General features: G+C 35.7%; 1 protein-coding gene across 2 annotated transcripts; it reads right to left on the reverse strand.

The window, feature by feature from the left end:
• Positions 1–787: 787 nt before the first annotated feature.
• Positions 788–26,064, reverse strand: phf2 (PHD finger protein 2). 2 transcript variants are annotated; one of them, XM_081356993.1, is made up of 22 exons: positions 25,528–26,064; positions 19,299–19,384; positions 18,224–18,338; positions 17,808–17,968; positions 17,519–17,660; positions 17,042–17,228; positions 16,482–16,644; positions 16,315–16,402; positions 15,172–15,278; positions 13,812–13,903; positions 13,624–13,713; positions 13,120–13,458; positions 12,094–12,213; positions 11,234–11,349; positions 10,915–11,093; positions 10,058–10,125; positions 9,307–9,476; positions 6,218–6,495; positions 4,188–4,283; positions 3,995–4,104; positions 2,732–3,026; positions 788–2,523 (listed from the first exon to the last, which is right to left on the reverse strand). In XM_081356993.1, the coding sequence occupies exons 1-22, from the start codon at positions 25,623–25,625 to the stop codon at positions 2,435–2,437; spliced, it is 3,189 nt and encodes a 1,062-aa protein (XP_081213119.1). In that variant the 5' UTR covers positions 25,626–26,064; the 3' UTR covers positions 788–2,434. The 2 variants fall into 2 exon arrangements, with proteins under 2 accessions (XP_081213119.1, XP_081213118.1); XM_081356992.1 differs by having other exon boundaries at positions 6,218–6,516.
• Between the last annotated feature and the right edge of the window lie 714 nt (positions 26,065–26,778).

Consider the following 26,778-nt stretch of genomic DNA (forward strand, 5'->3'; position numbering starts at 1 on the left):
TGGGAACAGACTTCATATACATAATGAGCAACTCATTGCATTTAGAAAAACAAAGTATGCATGGGGCAATAAATCCTAATACAAAAGGTTAAATTATAAACGGCAAGAAAATAAGGCATTTCTGCAAACACATGACATGGATGTTAATTCAAAACATCTTTTGTGAGTCAGAAAACAGAGTTCACTACTACAAAAGTATCATTCACTGCCATGAAACAGTGGATGCATTTAATTGTTTGAACATATAAAAATAAACCACAACAAAGCAACACACATTTTGTACAAATAAAAACCTGAAATAGTTCCATTGTTTCGATTCGGAAAGGTGGATACAAGATTTACATTGGTAACTAAAACACTGCAATTTATGAGCACAGTAAACCTGGTTAAGAATGTACATACTCTATTACCAAAATAAAACTCATGGCATGATGGTATGGATTTTTAAAATAGCTGCTTAATAATAATAATAATAATAATAATAATAACAGTAATAATGTAACATTTCGTATTGATGAGAGCAGTTGCACTTGATTTGATGAAAACAATGAAGACAAATTTTGCTAAGACAAAAAAAAAAAAAAAAAAAAAAAAAGGAACTATTGCCCAATGTTAATGATAGAAGTGTCCTAAGGGGCTCACAGACTGATAAACGATTTAAAACAAAACCTCTTAAGAATTATACAAGTATAAAAGGCTACAAACATTAATAAATTACATCACTGACACAGAAAACACTTCACAAGGTGCTAGTAAAATAACTTTTAAAATCCATCAGGGGTATTTTAGCTCAAATGTCAGGCTGGTCGTAGAAACGTTGATTTTTTTTTTCTTCCTTATCCCCCATCATAAATGAATCATAATACACATGGTTTTCTGCATGTAAGGCCATATGAGAATAAATGTTACACTGTGTATTTTGTTCTCCAGGCAACACCTTTTGTCTAATGTAACAAAATGAAATGAAAACAAAACAATGGTTAAAAAAGTACAGCTATTGTGTATCTAACAAAAAAAAAAAATGAAAAAGGTAATGACTATTTCTATATCTTTATATATATTTTTGTTTGTAATTAGCAAAAACTAGTAAAAATGTATAATGAAGTATTAAGGAAAAAAGGATACAAAAAGTAGTAATTTAAAAAGCTATATACAGGCTACATTCTACATACTGTACTGTGAAGCAATATAAATGCATATTTCATTCTAGGGTAATTGGTGCTGCCTGTGAAACAAAAAGAAGAGAGAAAGTATCCCCATGTAGTGAAACGTCATGGATGAGGCTTATCATCAGTGCTAGAGATCCCATTTATGTAGTGTTTCGTTGCTTTTGGCAAGTGTTTTGTAACGTATAATGGAACCGTAATAAGAGCTACATTGTCAAACAATAAAATAATGCGAAAAACAGGATGTAAATCTGATTGTAGTATCAATGTCTAAAAATGACAAAACACCATATAAATAAAAATGGTAACAATTCAGTAAAAGTTTAGTTGTGATATTGTATTTCATGTAATACACTGAATTGTTAGAACAAGGGGAAATAAGATATTTTAACCATGTAATTAAGTGGAAATATGGTTTGTTATCGATATGCATGTTTTTCCCCGCAAAAACAAACATTTCCTATATTTGTAATAAAGTAAAAAAAACTACAGTTGTCATTTTATAGTAGCTGTTGAGACAACATTACTAACAATATGAGTTCATATTTGTGCTTCACTGATGTCTTGTAAGTGCCTTCTGGCTTTTCTCAAGCTACCTATGACATGTACAATTATATTAGATCAATAAATATTATCTGTGATAGTGCTTAGCAAACAGAAAAGTACTTTTTCAGTTGTCCCGTGTAGGTAATGCATATAAAAATGTGTTTTTTTTTTTTTTTGCTTGAAGAAAGTAAATTCCAAATGGGGGATTTTAAAATCACCCAGGCAGTTAGTAAAAATCATCTCTTTAGTAATAAAAAAAAATGAATAATAATGATAAGCCACATCCAAAAAGCAGTAATGACCTTCTTGTTTGCAACCTTCCACTAACCCTTTCCCTCCCAAAACAATGCATGCAACTGGAATACATGCAAGGGATACTTTCTTTGTCTTGGAATGACTGCTATGTACTGTATCTTATAATATATTTGCAACCCCTGATAAACTGATAGCCATAGTAAAACAAGACAAATTCTTCTTACAAAATATTAATAGCAGGTATTCTGTACATTTTTAGTATCTGAAAGTTATAAAGTAAAAGAAGAGGCAAAAACCTATCTGAGCTATGTTCTTCTTAGAAATTGAAAACTTGTGGGATCCTGTTCGCTTTCCCGTCCGTTTCAGTCCTTGCTGCTCTCATCCCGGCTCATCGAGGGGGGGAGGGAGGGATCAGTCCACGGGTCCATAAACATCAGGAGAAAGTCTGAGTCACCCCATTGTCCATGTTACAGCAGGAGCTTGCCGTTACGATGAATCTTTAAGATTTTTCCGAGTCTCTGTTTGGCCGTTGCCATTCCTTTCTTTAGCCGCTTGGCTGTGGGCGAGACAAAGCGAAATGGTTAGCATATGCGACAACAACATCCTTTCGCATCAATACATTATTAAGCCACAGCTGTGTCAATAAATTATTAATGGTGCTGAAATTGCAACTCTCAGATTGGCCAGTGCAACATAAACAAACCTTTAAACATGAATTAATACTCATCACAAGAAGGTCCTATTTATGTTTTGGCCAAAATCACCTTTGGCGTCCGTCGAGTTCCCACGTTCGACTTTTGCTGGCGGGACAGATGAGGTGTTCTGAGATGATGACGATGATGAAGGCCGCCTCTGACTGAGGAAGACTCCGGGGGCCATGGGTTGCGAGCCGCCGGGGGTTTTGCCCGTTCCAGTGCTGTACTCGTGGTCGGCCAGGTTGGTCTCAGAGTCTGGGGTGGGTTCTGGAGAGCTGCTGTCCTGAGAGAGTCTGTGAGGCTCCTCTACAGCCACGGGCTTCTTTTTGGTAGTCTTTTTCTTCTTTTTAATCTTCTGCTCCTCCTGTAGCAAGAACTAGTTAGTAGGATCCTTTAGCTAAATCAGTCTTACAGATGTTTCTATGAAAATGGAAGCTATTAGAGAGGATTCAGAATTTCTTTAACTGTAATGACACTCGAACTGCATGAACTCCCACAAGTTTGGGAAAAACCTGATGATCATGTTCTCCAGCATGATTTGAAAATGATTCAAAGAGCATATTGTGCTTCAAAACACAAAGGAGTTCACATGGACAACGCCATCAATGTGCGGGCGACCTTAAATACTGCAGGACCTAAATATTTATTCATTTTACATAAAAATCCTTGCAAATGCAAATGAGAAATCCACAACATTTTTATTAAATAGTTTTCCTCAGTATTTACTGGGGCTACACTTTTAGGGAAAAAACATCTAATTGCGATTTTTCTGATAACATTTTATTTGGTTTGGCTGCGCTACACAATTTGACAAATTGTATTTTACTTGAGTATAAAATTATAAAATATATTATTATTTTTAATTATTACTTTTATAACTAATTAAAAATATTAAACAAAATTCAAAACGATACTATTGTGACATATACTGTATACTGAACTGAACTGGCTGTCTTAATTTCTTTATTTTCAAATGTTAAACCAATTGAGGTTTTATTTTGGCAGAAAACCACAGCTTCTCTTTTGTTGACAATAGCTGGTTTATAAGCGCTTCTCATTACAAGTTTGGGAAGATGGTTTGTGCATGTTATGTTCCCTAATGCACATTATAAGTGACCCAAACTCAGAGCAGATGCAGAGATGCGTTTCACTCTGCATGTATTTAATTCATTTCAAGCCTCTGCGACTTGATAATCACACTAAGCTGATTTCAGCTTTATTTAAATTAATTGTGCATCCCTAGAATAGTATTTTAATATTATTTAAATTGATATGTAAACATTTGGGCATTGCATTGAATGAACCGCTTCATTATGAGCTTAAAGCGTTAACCTGATGAGACAATTTAGCTGCCGCAGCTGCCAGTCCTGTCTCTATGGACGCCACACGTGCCCCCTCCCGAGCTGGTCTCTCCTGTCGTGGTACAGTGGGCCCAACTCGTGCTGCAACAGTATGAATATAATCCCATGTGATTACATTTACATTATAGTCCGACTCCCACCTGAAATTGTAGACTTCGCACTACCTGTTGGACTATACGGAGTGTCATCTGTATTTTTCCTTTTTTTCGATCTCGATTTGAAAATTGGGTTGTCCTCTTCAGATTCCAGAGATGGATAAACTGAAAAAAAGAAGAAGATTGAAGAAGGCAAAAGTTAGCTAATTCAACCGATTCCACCATTTTAGTTTCCACTGGAACTTCTCTTTGTCTTGGAGTGCTATATGTATGGTCTAAAGTCATTAAAGAAAGCAATGTAAATATGTCGAAGCACATTACTTTTAAACAGCTTATACATGAGAAACCACCCTATTTTTGCACTCCATAAACTACAGTGCTAAGTATTTTCTCATTGGACAGGATGTTAGCGTGACACAGATGCATGGCAGCTGTTCCTTGCCCTGCCTCGTCCTTCGTGCACCTAGCTTCTTTGAACTCAACCACTCAGGAACACGCAATTTCCAACAATTAAATTATCAAAAAAAAGAAAAAAAATGTTTACAGAAAGGAGGAATGCTTGTGTGCCTGATAAAGCGCTCTCTTAGTGTGAGTCCAAACGGGAATGTGCGTGCTAGTAATGACTAATTAGGGTATCAGATCAAAAAGCATTTAAAACAACAGTTTAAAACTCATGCTAATGGATTATTAACAGGCTTCTAATGGTCTTGCTGTTCTTGGAAGGGGTTCACAAAAGCTATAAAAGAGACCATTCAAAAAGGGAGATTGAAAAGTTCTAGCTGAGAGTAAACATGCCTGTCACTGTGCCGTGAATGAGAACCCTTAAGTCAAAATCAAACTCTAATCAGAACGTTGATAGAGCAGATTTACACTGTTTTGCTTTGCTCTAAGGACACCTGGGCAATTCCAAGTCATCACGAAACATCCTTGACAAATCGTCTCAGAGGAACTAATTGGTCTAGATAAAAGTGCAAACAAGCTATCCAAGATGAAGGTACGAGAGGACTACAATCTGTTCTCCAAATGGGTTCTTAAAGGGATAGCTCACCCAAAAATGAAAACTGTCATCATTTCCTCACCCTCATGTCATTCAAACTAGGGCTGCACGATATATCTAAATTATTGAAATATCGGGGATGTACAAATCGTTATGCATATCGCAATGGCATGCGATAACTGAATGACTTTAATACTTCAAAAAGTTTCGAAAAGCCCAGATAGGTTGACGCAGATAGCAGAAAATAGACTGGACACATGACTGTGACATGCTTAATGTCAAAAAAAAATATTATTAAGCACAGTAAGCAACGAAAAAGAACATAATGCCGTACTCGTGTGCACACAAAGTTCTCAGTTCTCTTCTGCAGCTTATATGGCCAAATACACATAAAATAATGTCAAAATGCCTGTTTTGGTGAGTATTCATGTAAACACACTATCAGTCGTGTCTTAAGTGAACGTAAGCAGTTGAGAAAGAAAACACATTTGTAACAGTAAACTGGATCCGTGCGACTAATATAAATGCTGCTGTCTGTGCCATTAATGTTAATTAGGGGTGGAACGGATTGCAGTTGATCCGTACGGATCAGGCCCCATGGTTCGGCACGCATGTGATTCACGGATTAACTGCTAAGAGGGGTGCACAATATATCGAAATTACCGAAATATCTCAAATGTATATATCGCGATAGCTTGCAATAACTGGGGTCATGAACAAAAGACAAAGAGAAAATCACTCACTGCTCTTGGCTGAATAACTTTTGTAGCTTTAATAAGAATCAGTATATATTTGATTCATACTGTAAAGACTAAGCAGTGTTTTATTTTTACATTTGATTATTCAATTTCTGTTTTATACTTAAAGCATTGTCGTATCGCATATCACATTATTTTACGGGTTATCGCATATCAAAATCTTTTTCAACATCATGCAGCCCTGATTCAAACCTGTATGACTAAACTACTTCTGCATTTTGGGGTTCAAACAACATTACACCCCTTCATAGTATGAATTTTTTTTGACAAATGACATTTTTCAAAATATCTTTTGTGTTCCCCAGAAGATATTACTTTTTTTTTTTTCCGTTTGAAGAACTTACCATAATCTGAATCCTTAAAGCATGCGTCCATGTGGTCCTGGTCATCATCGAACATGTCCGAACTGTCCACGCTGCTGCTCTTTTGCGTCTTTTTGGGCAAGCGTTTGGCCGGTCGCTTGCTGTTCCCTCCTGCTCCGGCTGCGCCGCTCGGCTTCTTGCTGGCTGAGCTGCTGTGAGAGTTGTTCTTAGCTTGGCTATTGCTCCAGGATGGTTGCAGACAAGAGTCTGATGACTGCAGGTTAGCCATGGACAACATGCCCTGGATGGCCTCCTGTGTGCTGGGGGATGCAGGTGGCTGACTGTAAGTCCATCAATGAGAAATACACAACACACACGCACATTACTCCAAGTGTCAGTGGGAATGAGAAGCGATTCGAAATTTTAGGAAGTAAGTCGGGTGATGGGGAGCAATGAGAATGGAGATGGACACTTAAAGGTGAAGTGTGTAATTTTTGCACCACTAGTGTAGCAGAAAGATTTCCCAGATGAACAGTCCCAAGCAGACGCCACTGGTCAGGTTAATGATGATAGATATACGTTTCCAAGCTGCAAATTTAATTTATACTAAAACTCTGAATATCATGAAAAGCTGTTAGCAAATAAAGCAGTATTTCCAGGCCAAATTATTCAGTCACATGACTTGAAGCACATTTATCAATTTAATATTAAGTAAATGTCTTTCCATTGCAACTAATTCTCATGCTTACTTGCTGAATTTAAAAAATGCATGCAAATATGTACATTTTAGTAGCATGATTAAATTTTTATTTGCATCTTAGTGTTTAAATCCTTTTTTTTTTTGCAATATTCACTCAAAATTGTTGGGTTATTATTAACTAATTTTTTTATTTTTATTAATTGAAATAATGATGAAAAAAATCTAATATAAATATTAAAAAATATTATGGAATTAGAATTGTTTTCTTGGCAAGTAACTGAAATAAAATAAGTTTAATTTAAAGTAGTAAAATAACTAAAACTAAACTAAATAGAAATGTAAAAAATTACAAAAGCACATAAAAATTACTGGAAACTAAACAAAAATTTCAAATAAAAACTGAAAATATAAAAATAAAATGTAATTTAAAATGTTGATAAATACTATAACAGTATAAATTAATTCTAAAAGAACACTGGTGATATCCCAAAATCTGCATAAAAATAGGATGGAAACACAGTTTTCAAGGAAACACTAATAGTTTACTTATAGTCGACTGTGCATATTAAAAATAGTAAATAATAAAAAAAAAGATTTATACATTATTGAAATATTTTACTCATTACAGTATAACATTTTAATATTCAAAACATTACACATCACCTTTAACCCACCATAGAAATGATTGATGTCAGTCATGGCCAAAGAGCTTTTCCACTGCAGCTGATGTATGGCAATGTCATGAGGACTTGTTTAAATCTCCAGCATATTTAATCAACTGAACATGTAAAGCTAATGGGTGGGCCTGGAAAACTAACTTGAAAATCCTAGTTAAGATTCAATCCAAGTTGTGTAATCAAAAGGCAAACCAAATTACCTGCATTAACATCTCTGCTTTCATTCACACTGAACCTTCATTCAACCAAAACTGAACCTGTTCTGTCTTATAATCACATCTGCTCATTCAATAAACCACCAATCTACACATCTCCCTCTTGTCTTTCTAACTTACCTGTCACTAAACATTCATTCCCCATAAAAAGGTAATTTCCTCATCATAAATCTCTTTCATGTCACAAGAAGATTCTACCGTGTAAACTAAGACTATTGTGTCCACATCTGCTTCCAAGCTTGAGGTAACTAGCAGAAAAATACAGATTTCGCCCGTGCAGATTACCACCTATTAAGTGATTAACCAGTGAGGTGGAACAATGAGTCAAGAGCTTGTTTAATGTGGTCGCAACTGACTGGAGGCATTTCCTCCCCACAATCCTGCAGTCATATGTCAGGTTTAAAAAGCACAAAAAAATAATTTGAGAAATTAACATATTTTAACCATGTTTTCCTTCTCATTTTGTGTTTGAGCTGATTTGCAGCTTTCAGCGCAGTGGAAATAGACCATCAAAAATGTGCCCAAAACAGCAAACAGTAAAATGAAGAGGAATGGCCTAAAGCTTTTGCTGTATTTGACAAATTAATAGTGTAGAGGGATTAAACAAATAATGGCAGCACATGTAAACTGCTTATAAAGAACCGTGCAAACTATTACTTTAGCCATTGTTCAACAGATGAAGAAACGCCTGTGCTCGATGTGTTTACAGTGTGAAATTTGAGAGCTAACAGTTAAGCTAGAAATATGATGTGTTTTAATTCTTTAAGGGTCAGGAACATGCTTCATCATATAAATTGTATGTTCCCTATGGCCCTCAGCCAAACACAAAACATATCCATAATACATAATCTGCCACATTAGCGTGTGTAATGTACAAAACATACCACATGAATCATGAAAATGTATGAACTAGGGATGTGCACAAATGACCAGTCGATGGATTGTCTAAACAACTAGTTGCTTAAGGAAGCCTTGTATAATTACACTAGTTTAGGGTCATGTACACCAGATACTAGTCACGATTTTTCCCACAAGACACATTCTTGCGTTCAAAAACAGATGGACGGAGCAAAACTGTATTGAACAGATTGTGAGGTAGGTCTTAAGCCATGTATTTTAAAACATCAAGTTCATCTACATGTATATACGCATTTAAAACATCGAAAAAATATAACAGATTGAAGATATTCAAATCAACAAAAATATGGAATAAATATCTAGGATTTTTATTTCACAAAACTATCAAAGTCTACGCAAAAACAAAAGGCTATGGATTATATTATGAAATTTAATATTAAAGGCGATGCTGCCCTAATCTAGAGAGGATGTTTCTCGGAAACCGTTTACCATCCTGATAGTCTCGGCATTCCAAAGTATATCATGTTAAAATTCTTTAGGAGAAGTTGCATCTCAAAATTATTATTTTTTAAATATTAAAGCGAAAACTAAAATAAAAGTAAATAACCTATTCAGCCTTATTAATTGACTTGGCTAACTCATGCCTTTCAGACACCAGGATATGGATAACAATGTGCATACCTGTTGTTACTGTAGTCAATGCCGCCCACTTGTTTGCTGGCCTGTAGGAGATCCAGAATCCCAGCTGAACTGCCCCCTTTCTTCTTAGAGACCTTGGAGTTACGACCTTTGACCTCTGTCTTGGCCTCCGTGTCTATGTGGAGCGATTCTTCATCTGATGAATCTGGATTCTGAAATAACAATGGGGGAAAAAAAACTGACATGAAGTACATAATGTAAATGTATCAAAATACGCACAAGAAGCTGAACGAATTGCATGAGCAATATTCATTCTATATACTGGATTTTTCTTAGGTTTGTGAGTTTTTTATTGGTATATCCTGTAGCCTTTTGTAACCCCTCACATAGTTCACCTATGCCTCTGTCATGATTAACTTTCTTGCTCTCATTTGATTCAGTCCACAGCTATTTCCTTCATCAGTTTTGAGGTGATATTTGGCTCCGTCTTGCAGCTCGCTCTCTTTGATTTGTGCCGTATGTTGGTTTAAGTCGGAACATTATGGGTGAATTATCGCAAGCCGAGAACATCAGCGCTGCTATGTTTTAAATGCATCCAGAAGGAATTAATCAGCTACTTCATGAAAAAAATTGAATTTTGTCCTAATTTCTTCCTGTTTACTGTCAAAATCAGTCTTTTAATGTTTTTACCACTGTCTGATTATGTTTTTACCACTGTCTGATTAAAGAGAAATACTATGGATGTTCTGTTAAATAACACTGGACCAGCACTATAAATGGAGTTGACGCTTACCTTCGTGTCCGACGGTTGTAGCTTTGGCTTTTTCGATGGCAGAATGGGCTCTTTGATGTTTGATAAAACTGTAAATAACATCAGATGTTCAAGATTATTCTCACATAGCATGAAATTAAAGATTTATTGTTAATCAGTTAAAAGACCAGTGTGTCTAATATAGGCAGGCTCACATGGAATCAGTGGCCACGGATTTCAACATAATCTGAATGCCTGTCACTCACACATTTCTACATATGCGCCACCCAGGGACCAAACAAACACTGCCAAATACAAGCAAAACTTATTAAATTAAATGTATGGTGGCCAGTAACTTTATTAGGAAATAAAACTGCAGAGGTTTATCTAGGGTTTGATGTGTTGACACATGTGAAATATTCCTTGTGTCTGTATATCTGTAACACATTGACCTGAGCTGTTTGCTACTAATTCAATATTCATAATTCATAAAAAAGCAAAACAATTCCACTGTTATTTGGACAAAAATTATTCCAATTATTAAAATAATAATGAAAAACTGTTTCATGGCCAATAAGGAATATCTAAAGTAAATATCTTAAGTAAAATTTTACTTAATTCACTCATCATTGGCAGATATTGCAAAATCTTAATTTTGGACCCCACCTACTGTGTGTTTGTTTATTATAGAGTTTGACTAATTTTATTATACTTTCAAATACTAATAAGACTGTAGTTTAAATAATTTTGTCGCCCAAAATCAGTGTAATAAATTTAACAGAAGTCTACTGATTCCATCTGGGCCTGATTATAAAGTATATAATAATTTTTGCTTTCAAATTATGTTTTATTTAATCAGAAAATCACCCTGGCCCAGATCGCATATCATGAAGCCTTACAGGAAAAGTCTCTCTTGACTGCGTTCTTTTTCCTCCTGATTGGGAATTCGTCGATCTTAAGCTCCCCCTCATCAGAGACGTACTCATACTCGTCTCTCACGGGCTTGGGCTTTTCTTCCTTGATATTCTGTATTGAGCCAAAAACACTCGAATTGGTCTGGGTCTTGAGCATCTTTGACCTGAGGAAACCAGATGAAAAGAACATTAGTTGGATTGACAGAAGAGACACAGACATAAAATTGATCATATCAAAATATGTATTAACATAGGCCTATTTAATAATGCATGCCTGAAATTTTAACTTTAATACTGTACTTACCCCAGCAACTTCTTATTCGACAATGAAAATGCAAATTTATTGTCTTTATGGCTGAGTAGACTTTTGTCAAATTTGTGCTCTTCTTCCATTTTCAATAACGAATCAGGTTTGCTGTTCTGCAAGATGAAAAGAAACACCAAACAATCGTCAGTACTTTGAAACTCTTCCCATCTCATTCACTTCTCGGGTCTTCGCTGTCAGCCGCGTCCACTGTGATCAGACGTCAAAGACTGAAGCCATTGCGGCTGATGACCTTGAAGACCATCTAGCAGAGACTTCTCTCCATCTGCAAATGTTTGCCGAGCTGCAAAGGAGCACTCGGATCAGGAGACTTGGAGCAACTACAAACATTCCTGGGCTGTTTGGCATTGAATTTTCCCCCTTGAACGTAAGCCCTGTAATGCCTTCCGTTCACCAGAATTAAGCTTTTCCTACAAAAGCCATCCCATGTTATCCAACAATAACGACACAACACGCTTATTTTGATAGTAGAAATGAAGGCATATGTAAATACTTAGCTGGCATGTCTGGGATATGACATAGCATTATAGCATTCGGTAAACTCTGAGGCTGGGTAAAGGGTTCTGCTGCTTTGATGATCCCAGAACAGAGAGAGTGACTGAGCCGCAGAGTTATTTCTGCTGATTGCTTTGATCTAAAACGTGTAAATCACTTTCTGGATGATCCCAAAGCCCTGCTTGCTACTTTTCAACTTGTCGGGGTTTGATATTATTTGCGTGGATTTTCAAAGCCTCTCTCTAGCACTGATCTATGTTGCTATGGAGGAAATCATTACGTTTGCATTACACAAGGTTATTCATTACAATTGTGTCCTTACATTGTAAACTTAACGAACGTACCTTATATTTCCATTTGGCCTCCGTCTTGTTCTTATTATGCTCTCGAATCATCTCAAACTTTGCAACGTCATTCGGTTTACTCGTCTCTTTCTCCATAATACTCATCCCAGTCTTTAGCAGCTGTGTAATGTGAGAGACAATAAAATGTTTTTAATTGGATAAAAGTGTTACTGACAGTTCTAGAGCAGGATGATAAATTTACAGTGATTTTATTCACAATGATTTTGCGCATCCATTTAATTTCGTTTATGTTCAGTTCATTTTAATTAATATATTCAAAATGAATTCAGAAATGTTCCTGGAAGTCTCTATGTGGCATTTTCCATTTATTAAAAATGCTTTAGTAAAAAAATATACACTAACGTTCAAATGTTTGAGGTAAGTAAGATTCAATTTTTTAAAGAAATTAATACATTTATTAAGCAAGGATGCATTAAATGCTGCTCTTTTAAACTTTCTTTTCATCAAATGAAAAAAAGATCAGTTTCCATTAAAATATTAAACTGTTTTCAACATTGATAATAATAAGAAATGTTTACAGAGCACCCAATCAGCATATTACAATGATTTCTGAAGGATCATGTGACACTGAAGACGGATGCTGAAAATTCAGCTTTGCCATATTATTTTAAAATATATATATAAAAAAAGAAAAAAAAAGATATAAATTATTATAAAAAAGTATTAAATAAATTAAATGTATTAAATAAAGAATAAATTAAAAAAGTATTTTGAACAAATAAATGCATCCTTTCAAAATCTTTAAAAAATGTACCGATCCCAAACTTTTAAACGGTAGTGTATGTAGGAAAATAAGGATGTTTATGTGCATATAAATGGAAATGATCATTTTTGCAACTATTTTTTGCCTAGAATATTTTTTTTATCAATATTTCTTATTGAGTTTTACTTCTTGTATTAAACATTTTGATGGATGTTCGATGGAAATTATAATCCACCCTTTTAAGTAATTTCATACACAAACATAATATATATTGAATATTATACGGATGAAAAAAACTTTACTTTTTTGGGCTGGTCCATCTTGTTCAGAATGTCCTTTGCATGGGATTCAAGAGCTGCCAGACTCGAGGGCTTTTTCTCAGGTAAAATACCTTCTTTTGCTTTCTTCCCTTTTTTTTTGCCACCTTCTTTTATTTTGGGTTCTTTCGGTGGTTTGGGTGCCTTGGGCATTTTGGGTGGTTTGGGTGGCTTTGTGGCTTTCTTCCTAGCTGGCTTATCTCGTGGCGGAGAGGAGATGTGTGCGGGGGATGTAGGCTCTTCTGGTTCTGATGGAGCAGACGGGGGTTCCTCGGCTGGGGGTTTTGAGTTGCTGGGTTCGCTCTTTATGGCTTTTGTTGCATTCTGAGGTAAAGACACAGTGAAGAAGTTGTCAACCATTACTGATTTTGGCAATAGCTGATTGAACATGTACAAAAACATTCAACATAATAAAAATCAAGATCATATCTGAATAGATGAGAGTAAAGACATCCAACAAAAGTCTCCAACAACTGCGCAGTGTGTCACCTCAGAAATCCGAATCTCTTTGGCAAGGTCTTTAATGAGCTGTGCTGGCTTCATGTTTTCTGGAAGCTCGTCCTCATGCTCTAAAAGAGCCTTTGGAAAAAGACAAAAGACAAGAGTCACGGTCAACTTACCTATAATTTAAATCAGTGAAGCTACAGAATATCGAAAATGTCGAATCAAATATTTACCTGTTTTTTAGTCCACGATCTGAATGCTCCATTGACAATTTTGGCACCATGTACCAAGTAAGGAGGTGGCTGCTTGTTCGCCTTATGTAAACCTGCAAAATGTTTGGGAAATTTTGCATCAGAGTCCATTATTCCCATCTGGATCCAAACACTCAACTAGTGCCCTATTAGTAACATAAGATCCTCTCTAGAAAGGCTGTTTTCTAAATAGGCAAATTGATGAAAGGCCTAACTTTCCTTAAATCATTAACAGCAATGCCCAAGACCGTGGTCGGCCTGTCAGAAATGCTCAGAGCATGAAACTCACCGAAAGAAGTGGGGGTGGGGGGGGGGGGCCTTGGGGGCATTGGCAGATAAAAATGGACTACATTTTCAACCTGACCCATTACTGTTCAATAACAAAGGCCATTCATATATCAAACTGATTACTTCAATCCAGAGGGGCCTAAAAACAGTCATGTGCAGTCATGGGCGGTTTTTTGGAGCGCCGGTTTCAACATTGATTACATTGGACTGGATACACAGCCACTACAGGAAATATATTCCACACTGCATTTAAATGAATAACATGAACATAAAGTGAAAGCTGAAACAGTGAAACGAGAAGGGAAGCAACAGAGCTGGCGGTGGCCCAGTCGGCCTGATGGGCCTGGAGCCAAGGTCTTTTTTTCCTCTACCTGAAGTCACACACGAGAGTTGAACCCTTGAAAAGATGACCTTGAAAGCTGATTCCCCCATCTGAACATAAGATAGCTTGGAGACCAACAGCGGTCCTTTTTGCAATGTGCGCGCTACAGCAATCTGGCAAAATTAAGTAACGTGACGGGGGGAAAATGGTGGAAATATAAACACGCAGTCCAAGGCCAGATGAGGGGAGTTTAAACACCAGGTTGTAATGGAGCAAGTGATTCTGCCTTTTGAAGCTAATCATCTGTGAACTCCGCGATGCACCGATGTAATGACTGCAATAATACGCCGGGCATCCAGACCCTCCTCATCTGCTCAGCAGGCCCCTTCCAGGATCACGCACGAAGCGAGCGAGAAGGAAGTCATTTGAGTCTACCTTACGACATTAGATCTTTTTATTTCCAGTCCCAAAGTTCACTATTACGGATAAATCTCCATCTAGCAGGATGGAGAGGCAATTTTCGAAAGCAAAACCTTTGAAGCCATTTCAGGGGAGTCACACAGGGGAATTTTGCTGCGAATGATTTATGTTTGCAAACGTAAATGGTTGCAGTGAAACTGACACTTTGCTCTTTTTCACTTGCAAGTTTTGTGAAACTACAATACCTACAAACAAGCCACGTAAAACACACACTTTTTTAACAGATTATATTTATTTATATTATTCGCTCACCTTTAAACCGCTCCAGGTAGTACTTCCCCACATACCAACATGCTGTTTCGAAGTTTGGAAAAGGAGTGAGGCTGGCAACTTTGAGTCTTTTTTCCACCTCATATGCTCTGAGTGGAGAAGCAAAGGGTGGATTACTGAAAAGTGTGCCTTGAGAGGAAATCGTGGTCTCACAGATGTGAGAAATGCACTTCAGAAGGCAAAAGCATATGCTCTTGACTTCCCTTCTTTCTTTTCATTGCTACAGAGGCTTGTAAGTGCCAAGAATAGAACAGCGAAGGTTTAACGCTTGAATGCTTCAATTGCATCACCATCCTCCAGTTGTCACTGCATGGCAAACAGCATGTAATAACATTTAAAATGGCAACAGCCAAAGACATTAGGCCTTTATAATCCCACATAATAGTCCTACAGTATGCACCAAACGCTCTGTACCAATTGTATTGTGTGTATATATATATATATATAATTTTTTTTTTTAAATAGCATGCTTCAGTACACTACAGTTCTGTTCCAAAACCTAATGAGATGTTGCTAATCCTACAGTATGCACCAAACCCTCTGTACCTATTGTGTATATATATATATATATATATATATATATATATATATATATATATATATATATATATATATATATATATATATATATATATATATTTACTTTTTTTTAAATAGCATGCTTCAGTACACTACAGTTCTGTTCCAAAACCTAATGAGATGTTGCTAATCCTACAGTATGCACCAAACCCTCTGTACCTATTGTATTATATATATACACAGTATATATATATGTATATGTGTATATATATATATATATATATATATATATATATATTTACTTTTTTTAAATAGCATGCTACTACTGTACAATAGTACACTACTGTTCTGTTCCAAAACCTAATGAGATGTTGCTAATCGAACAATATATCAGAATACAGGGAATACAAAAACATTTTTTAATTATATGTAACTATATTTTATGGATACATTTGAGCACTGACTGCATTTTTTGAAAAAAAAAATCTAACTTTGTGCACCATCTTGGATGGATTTTTTATCACTGAGATCACACTGCATTATGGGAACCTATAAAAAATGCACATACAAAGCTTGTCTTAAAGGAAAAAGAAGCAGATCACTGACCTCATTTGCATCTCTACGCTCAGACTGTGGACAAAATGCCCGGAGAAGGCTAAGCAGTCCACAGGAGTCAGTATTGCATTAATCCATCCTGCCGTTAAATAAAAACAAAGAAAGGTTAGAGCTGAGAGCTTCGTTTTTTATTTAATTCTGGCACCCTAATGTCTCACCTGATGGAATGAAAAGAGTTTGCCCTTGTTTAAGTGTGCACTTGTAACACTTGTCCACTTGGTCAGCAAAAAACATCTCGCTGTGGTTGGATGAGGAACTCCAGCGCTCATACAGAGAAAGGTTGGCAGAGGTGGGCTTGATCAGAAAGAAGATTTTCTCTCCCTATACAATACACAGGTCAAATATACAGTTCAACATCCACTATACAACAATATGACCACAGAATGCGATGACTGGAGTATTCTAGAGAATCATGTTACAAAAATGGATATTATGTACTTATGTATTAAATTGACCAGTTTTTTGTTGATTGCTATATACATTTGTTACTAAAAAAATTACTAAGTTTGTTTTACTTCACACCATATCAAATCTAAAAATAATATATATATATATATATATGTATATAGTATATATATATACATATTAAAATTATTTTAAAATACAACGCTTTTTCTGTACAAAAAATATGGTAAGCTTTATGAATAAAATACTTTGAAATGTTTTATTGTCATAGAAATAAGTAGCATTAAGATATAAATAGATATGAAGGAGTCACCTTAAGTACATGATACCACACAGAGGCACCTCCACACTCAATGTGGAAGTCTGTGTAGCTGTCTTTCACACAGATGAGACAATATTTGGACACTTGGGGCTTCCCCAACAATGCATCATCAGGCCAGTAGTTGTCAACCCAGGACAACTTCCGAACTATCTGCGGACTCTCAACAATAGTGGCCATTCTACAGAAATAAATGGAACAATAGTGAATATTCTCCAAATGACACACTTATAAAAAAACACCCATGACACATTATTATACTGACATTTTTATTTAATTGAGAAAAACTTGAAGGCTATATGCCATGTTTACATATAATTTGCTAATATTTATGTTAATACATAAAAAGGAGTGTGCTTTAGTGTATTAGGTTTTGCAGTATCAAATTATTTAGTAAAACTGTGAAATTACACTAGGTTTTGTATAGAAGTTTTGCTATATCCCTATGCAACTTTTTATAGGACTGCTTACCTTGTGTCTGAAAACTCCAAGTTGATCACATTTAATACTTTCTTTCTGTTTGTGCTGTAGTAAAAATCGACAAACTCTTTTAACTTCATCTTGCTGTTTGTTTGTTTGGTTACATCAACAACATCCACAAGAACATCAGGCCCTTTGAATGAAAAAAGTAGACAACAATTACATTCCTGAGAGGGAAAATGGAGGAACACTTGGTTTTGTTATACTTTCACTATCAGTAAATTGCATTAATATTAATAGATATTGTAATCAACAACATATATTACCTAAATTCACTTACCAACATAGTTTTCCACGTCACTGACGTAGAATGTGGGTGCAGGCATGGCCATCCCCAGCCCATCTTTTTTCTGGATGAGAATTGGCTCATTGAAACCATTCTCCTCAAGGTAGTCCAATGTCAACTGACTTCCAGACAGCTTGACCACTACATCTTCTGAACTGCGGTGGAAAATACACAGTAAGCATGTTACCTACAGTCACCAACACAATCTCTCCAAGACATCATACTGGAATCTTTTTCACATGTCTGGTGGAAAAGTTCAGAGCATGAGCAAAGCTGATCATGGAGCGCCATCTTCTGGACACTGGATAAACTGGAAGACTTGGGCATTGTCAGGAGCACTGGCCCTTTAAATTCTTCACACTGGACTGGGATGATCTTCACAAAGGTGCATAAATACATGTGTACTATACCTGGGGAATGTCCTGCTGCGCAGCTCTTTTATGAACACCTGACTGCCGTTTTGAACCGGTCTGACGTCTCCGCTTTGCCCCGTGTCGTGCTTATTCCAGCTCTTTTTCTTTTTCACTGTTAAAATTAGAAACAACCAAATCAAATTCACACATAGTGAGCATAAACCACTTTACTCTTTCTTGATGCTACTAGTTTCTTAATACAGAAAAAAAAATGGCTAACTGCAGAAGCAAAAGCATAAATGCATAAGAATACTTTAACATCAACATGATGGTTTGGTTTGGAACCAAAACTATGTAGTTCCCTGTCATTTTAAATTACATTATTTTCATGAATATTATATGGTATTTAGTTGGTAATCTTGGTAATGGGACCAGACTACTTTGGTTGTAAAGAAATGATCATGTATCTAAAACTTGTTTTCATTCATTATAGGGTTGGACTGATACAAAATTGACGTAGAAACGATTTTAACTCAGAAAATGTTAGTAAACTTCATAATTAATTGCAAAGAAATGGCAAGTAACTCATTGAATGAAACATGGAATTTTAAAGTAGAAAGACTAAAATAGTATATTTTCTTGTAAAACATTCGCTACTAATCTTTGTTTTATTTACAACTTATATGCATATTATGTACCATGTTTTTGATAGTAATCTCAAAGTCTGTACAAAAATGATACTGAAAATTATGAAATCGAATAATTAAATACGAAAATTTAAATGTATTTAATTTTCATATTTAATTATTTAAACAAAATAAAGTAATGAAATTCAGTGGAAACTTTATTTCCCAGGATTCTTTGATGAATAGAATGTTCTAAAGAATAGCATTTATTTGAAAAAAATAATCTTTTGTAACATTATAAATGTCATTACTGTCACTTTTGTTCAATTTATTACATTCTTACTAATTAAAGTATTATTTTTTTATCTTACTGACCCCAACTTTTAAAGGATAGTTTATACAATGCATTACTGTTTATGTCAAATATGATATAAAATTACAATACTACTTATGATATAATATATAACAAGACAATTTAGTACAACCCTAATTCGAAAGATACTCACAGGTGGATTTGCCGTGGGTTTTTTCACAGTTAGGACAGTGATAGATGTCAATATCTGGTGCTTCATCTTCATCCACTCCCACACAGCTGTAACATAAACAAATAATCTGCATCTATTTGTTTCTATAGATCCATTGCAATATTATTAAAATAGCACAGCTGCAATCAGCATCGAGTTACAGCAAATTAAGCCTGGTTAATCACGGTTCTGTAAAACTAATTTGCAATACACTGTGCCTATATACGTATTCAAATTCTAATAGAATTACTCTCCACTGACGACCATTCAAAACAAGACGTGATTTCTGATGAAATATTCGGAATTGGAATGTTAACAGATGACATTTTTCCAAATATTAGAGACTTGGTGTGGAGAAGTCTCTGTCAGCTTTGCACATCTGGCAACTTTCCTGCCCATAGCTGCCCCTTATTGAAGCCCTAGTGGTTAGACAGCTTTGTTTCGCAGTCCCGGGCCACACGTCCTGAGGTTTTGGTGGCCCCTGGCAGTCCAATGCCTCAGGGAACCGGCCCGGTCCATAATCCAGTCCTGCATGGTGGAAATGGTGCATTTTTGATGATGCACAATGTTCAGTGTAAGCCAAATATGGCGTGTAGTCTGATGGCCAACAAGCTCAACCTCCGTCCAGCTGGCTTCAGAGTCGACCGCATGCCTTCTGGCAAAACTACAGCCGAGATGTCATGTGACATTTTTAATAGTGGCTTTCTCTTTACCACAGTCCCATAAAGCTGTTGAAGCACTGCTGTAATCACAGTCTCTTCAATTTGTAACTCCTTTAGAGTTGTCAGTGGTCACTTGTTGGCACACAAGTGATCTCCAGTCATTTAACTATGTATATGTCTTATAAACCCAATTGAGTGCACTAGCGTGCCATATTAAAGAGGATGAATATAAAATCAAAAATCTTTTTTAGAAATGTCTCGTATCCGTTTTTACATTGACAATGAGTCCGATCAGTGGCAAAAATACAACAACAAACTTAATTCAGTGCTGTAAATGAACCATAAATGAAAAACCTCCAAGAACCTGAATACTCTTTATAGGCACTGTATGCATTTTTGTCACCCCATCTGCAGTGCAAATGTTCTTCCTATAATAATATAACCCGATGCATCTAGAACACATTCCAGCCATTAGGAGGAGCTGCTCACGGGTCATGAGGAAATATTGAATTGGGAGTGTCCATTATGGGCTCTCCTCCAGCGTGGTATAACTACTACGTGCAGCCTTATGAATATCACACATGCTGTCCACTCAGATGGTGGGTGGTGTCAGCACCCTTGAATCAACGCAAAAGTGAAAGGAGCCAAGTCTCACTGAGCCTCAGGACAACAAAGAGAGCATGTGGGTGTGAAGGGTCAAACCGCCCACTCGTGCATCAGGATTAGCATTGAAATACACCCTTCCATGTTCTTCATCTCTCCTCGGCTAATCCTTATCATGAATATCTGCACACTGCCAAAAAGGGGCCAATCCCTTGTTGATTTAAAGGAGCAGTTTACACAACAAAATAAATTTGCAGTTATTAATTCACCGTCATGTCATTCCAAAACCCATCTGCCATTTTTACTATCAAAGAACAAAAAAGGAGAATATTTGACGAATTGTCATGCAACAATTTAAAGAGACCACAGCGGTCAAGATACAAAAAGCACCAAAAACACTGTAGCCTAAATAGTTCGTACAGCATGCGCTATATTACTCGGAAAAGAAGGTGAAGTGTGATTTTTTTTTATCTTTTTGTGTTCCATAGAAAAAAAACAATCATTTAATGTGCATACGCAACATGTTTTTGATGGAACTCAATGTTGATAAAAAAAAAATATATGAATTGTGCCAGTTAAAACAGTAATATTGTGAAAAATTAAAGGTTTTCAATTTGAATATATTTTAAAATATGATTTATCCCTGTGATGCAAAACTGAATTTGCTATTTTTCCATAAAAAATAAATTAAAAAAAGATAGCATTTGAAGAATATTCATGCAACAATAATTTACAGAGTGGTCAACATCCATAAAACAAAAACAACAACAAACAAAAAAAACTATCAAATAAAACATATGTCCTATATTACTTGGAAAAGAGTGTGAAATGTCTTTGTGTGTTCCACAGGAATGAAAAAAAGCATTTCGGTTGGAACCGAATGACGGTGAGTAAACACTTTTTGTGTGAACTGTTCCTTTAAGACAGAATACACACAGCTTGTCTCTCTGTGAAATTACATTCAATACAACATGTCTTGTTGTGCTGGCACAATAGACCCTACATCGGTAAACAACCGCCTGCAACGGATCCGCCGCAGCGCGCATGATGATAATGTTTATTTACGGGGCCATTTTGTATGTTAAGTGTTGACCGTCCTGAAAACAAAGTCTCAAAACCACTTTCTGGAAATAGTCGCGTCTAGGAAAGCCTCTTCTTAAAAGCAACAACACCTTAAGTACCTTAATGCAGTCATATTCTATTAAGTGTCTGAATAACAAGAAAGTAACATGATCAACAGCGTAATGATAACTAGTCTTTAAATACTGCTCAAGTCACACCGCTCAAAGTCAAGAAAATGTCCTTGAAGTGGGAAAAATTAACTGGATTTTAACTCTGAGACAATGTAATTACACACTGTCATGACAGATTAAATCAATAAATACAACAACAACAAAAGCATGAAGGAATATACAACATTATGGCAGCTCTAAATGATTCTTTCCGTAAATAAAGAATTAACCTGTAAAGGTGCAATAAGAGAGTATTATTATAACATATTTAATAAACTTGTGCAATATGCCAAAGCTGCTCTGTCACAGATATTATCATTAATGGGACAAATCTCTTTCAGGATCTGATGCGCCACTTGTAGCTGGCATCCTGCCCTGTGAAAGAAGGGAATGATGTCATTCATTACCACCTGAAGAGTGGAGAGCACACGCCCACACCACAAAGAGCGGCATGTGGTCAGGAGGTGCGTTGCACACAGCAGTGTTAAAAAATGTCTTCATTTCTGTTCGCAGGCCGGTATGCTTGCAGAAATCACTATATCAACATGTTTACCCTCGATGGAAATGTATGCTGATCATAGAGGCACTTTTTGGAATGGATTAAACATTTAGAAAACGTATATAAATAGTAGAACTGTTGATGTAGAATGATTCATTCAGGAAACAAAAGGAAGTTATAATAACAGTGTGAAAGTGGAACTTGTTCATATCTTTGGTGGTGATGCTCGTGATCGGTTTACAAAAGCTGTTTCTAAAATCAAAAGAATGACTTAAAAATAGCCTTGTGGTGAAAAATTCCAACAGCAGGATTTTGGTTTAGATCCCATGGCTGCTACGGGGGGAAAGAGAGGTAAAAAGTGAGGTTACAGAGTTCACATGCACTTAAAAAGGCAGTGTAACTTACAGTGTTCCCAAACTTTTTGACCTACGCCTATCATTTGGAATAAAACAAAACGGACTATATATATATATATATATATATATATATATATATATATATATATATGTAAAGAATGTTTCATTTTATAATACATTTTCATTATGACTTGTGAGCAAGTTTACTCTACATACGCTTCTACACACAACAAGCAGTATTTAGCCAATGAAATATAAGCTAGTGCATAGAAAACTAGAAACATGTGTATTCATATATTAATTCTCATGACTTTTACAGGCCTGGAAAACACAAGTTCCAGGTTTTCTATGATCTTGGGAACCCTGATACTTGCAAAGAGTTATTCCTACAAATGGCCAGCTGGAAGTCACTTTGGCTAATATTTTTTAATCGTCAGGTCTTTTGATAAAAACCTGTTAAAAAAAATCTGCTTATCAGCAAAATTTCGTGGAACGGATTTAATGCAGTCAAACATGTCAAATGGAGCTGCACTCTTATCAGTAGCTGAAAGCATCATCAAATTAACCAAAATATTTAATAAACAAACATGCAAAGGGCGGGGGATGTGTGTAACCAAATGACAGGCGTTCCAGTTCTACGAAAATCTGCTGAGCTTTCTGTGAAGTTCTGCGGGCGTAGATTCTGCATACTACCTAGTGCTGATAAACATCAGAATGCATTTTGTAAGACAAAATAGATCAATGATAATTCTAGGAATGCTGCAATTTAAACTTGTCATGGTTAGTTGCAGCAGTCAAAGTTGTAATATTGATTTTATATATTCATATATTTATCTTTTTGTTTCTGAGCTCTATTTATAAGCGTGAGTGACCAGTTTAAATGTAAGATGCATGGAACTTAAGGTTCATTTTTATAAATATCATTATTCCATTGCTGGTCTAACATTAGTTAACTGCTTTAGATAACATGAATTAAAGGGATAGTTCACCCAAAAATGAATTTGTATGAAAAAACAAATACTATGGAAGTCAATGGGGGGACCAGAAACTGTTTGGTTAAAAACATTCTTCAAAATTTCTTCTTTTGTCTTCAGCAGATTAAGTGAACTCATTCAGGTTTGGAGCATAAATGATGACAGAACTTTTATTTTTGTGTGAACTATCCCTTTAAGAATGAACAAGACTTCTACAGCATTTCTTAATCTAAATGAATGTTAATGTCAGCATTTACTAATACATTATTAAAATCAAAAGTTGTGTTTGGTAGTTAATGCACCGTGAACTAACAATGAACAACTATTTTTAACTAACATCAACAAAGATGAATAAATACTGTAACAAATGTTTTGTTCATTAGTTATTACATTAATGAAACCGTATTAGTGTTACAGATAAACTATTGTAAGCAACTGCAATAGATACAATTTTTTATTCTAAAGTTGTGATGATCAGTGTTTTAGAACTAGCAAGCATAAAAAAGCAGAACCAACTACTGATATTTTAAGATCAGAATAATCAGATTCTGCAAACACATTTTGTATTGGTAAATGCTTAAAGAAAATCAACTATCAGTTAGCAACTGCTACAATATTGTAATGTCATATTTTTCAGACAAGTTAACACTGCCATAAACAGCTTAATACCAGTGTTTTATCAGTGTTAACATCAGTGTACACACTTTAAAGCCATAACTGGTTTCTCCCTCCATCTGAGGTCACAGAATCAGTCGCCCTACCCTCTCGATATAGAGGTCACACAGACGTTTAAAATCACTGAGGGCAGTAAAATCTCATTCACTCCAACAGAAACAAACACATTAGTGTCAATTCAAACAATTCCTTGTACATGTGAATGTGCAGTAACCGCATATTCAGCCTGAAAACGAGACACGCTTACGACGCGTTGTGTGTTAAACGGCCACTCTGTTTAGATCGTTAAACGATAACAGTCGTCATGTAGCTAATTATCATATTCTTGACTGCATGAATTGAACGTTGGAGCTGAAACAATCACTGGGCTCATTAAAGGGTTAAAATTAAACGCGCGTAAATGTATCAGTCAGTGAACTGGAACGCTTGTTCTTTGTTTACATTCACAAAATAGAATTTTCAACCTTTGTTCACGCAAGTTTCACTCACGCTAACAGTACAAAATGATTAGCGGGGGAAATTTAAGATGAAATCGAATAATAACAGACTAGCCTACAGATAGACTCCCATTATTGGATCGAGTTGAACTCATTTGCTACGACTAGGCTACATGCCGCTGTCAGTGATGCTTCACGGACCCTATACGGCGAATAAAGCTGAACTTACTGGTTTTGATCATGATGAATACAGTCTATGATAATGGCTAGATGTCATACATGTTAAAATGTGCAGAGCAGCTGTAAACCTGCAATGTCTGGCTCATATGAAGCCTATTATTCTTCCAGCAGACAGCAGAAAGGACAGGGACAGTTTTCACACAATTCAAAGCCAGTTGAAGCACTGATATAGGAGCAAATCTGGACGAATACGGCGCATAAAGGACCGTAAAAAATGTGTAAAAGAAAAGCCATTCGTGTTCGCAGACACCCACGGCTCACTACTACGACAACGTCCAGTCTGAGACGCAACCAAAGCGTGCGATGCACGCAGATCGAGCTCACATCGTAGAAAATACATCGAAATGGCTTTACGATTAAGCAAATCTTTTTGTACAGTTCACAAAAATGTGTCAACCGAGCCAGCTAAATATAACTCCGCCTTCTTCTTCAAGCGGCCCTCGCTCTTCAGAGCAATACAAAATGTGCGCACGGGAGCAAAACGCTTCCATCCAAATCCACAGTTAAATAGTTGAACGAAATATTGCGGTTACCTGCCATGAAACCAGTCTTTGCAGGCGTCGCATTCGATCATAAACTGGGTTACGTCGTAAGGTAATCTGCAGATGCAATACACGGGTACAGTCGCCATGTTAGATCAATTCACAACAACAGCCGGAGAGATGGATGGGGGCAGCAGGAACCTCCCGTAACACAAACTACAGCGATATGAAGATCCGCGGAGCTGCTCCTACGTCCATTCGAACGTTCCCCCGATCCGACGTTACAATGTTACGATGTTAAAATGTTTCCCGCGCTGCATTGACGTGTGCATGCCCCCTGGTGACTATACGAGCGCGGAGACTTTCATAAAGCCCAAGAAAATGCATCCTTTCATTGTAATATTGTTACGTCAGTCTGCAAGACGGGAAAAATCGCCTCGGTCATGCTGGTCCAGATGAATGGAGCTCATTAAACGCTGCGGCTGCTTCTCCGGGTTTCCCGGGACGATAGAAAGACGAAAATCCACCTTCAGGGATCTCCAGCCAACCGTCGAACCAGCTGCAGCAGAGTCTGTGACACGTTAATAAGGTCTCATGCAGTTATGGCACAGACGAGAGAGGATTAAAAGAACAGAGTTAGTTCAAATTTTGACAAAGTTCATATTTTGAGCTATAGATAGATAGATAAACGCCGTAGAGCAAACTGACTAGTTAAGTTGTGAAACGTAATGCATTAATTATTTTTTTTTTATTGAAGAATACGAGATTATATATATATATATATATATATATATATATATATATATATATATATGATTTTTTTATATATGTTAAAGAGAGACAAGTAAATTAAAGTAAAATATGATTATATGTATAATACATATATGATCATAATTTACGTAAAATAATCTACTTTTATGTAATATAAAATGTGTGTGTGTGTGTGTATATATATATATATATATATATATATATATATATATATATATATATATATATATATATATATATATATATATATATATATATATATACACACACATTATATTTACATAATACATAATATACACAGTATGCATATAGGCCTATTTTCTCATATATATATATATATATATATATATATATATATATATATATATATATATATATATGAGAAAATAGGCCTATATGCATACTGTGTATATTATGTATTATGTAAATATAATGTGTGTGTGTATATATATATATATATATATATATATATATATATATATATATATATATATATATATATATATATATATATATATATATATATATATA

This window comes from Scardinius erythrophthalmus (genome assembly GCF_964197995.2).
Source record: "Scardinius erythrophthalmus genome assembly, chromosome: 25".
Taxonomy (NCBI): Eukaryota; Metazoa; Chordata; class Actinopteri; order Cypriniformes; family Leuciscidae; genus Scardinius; species Scardinius erythrophthalmus.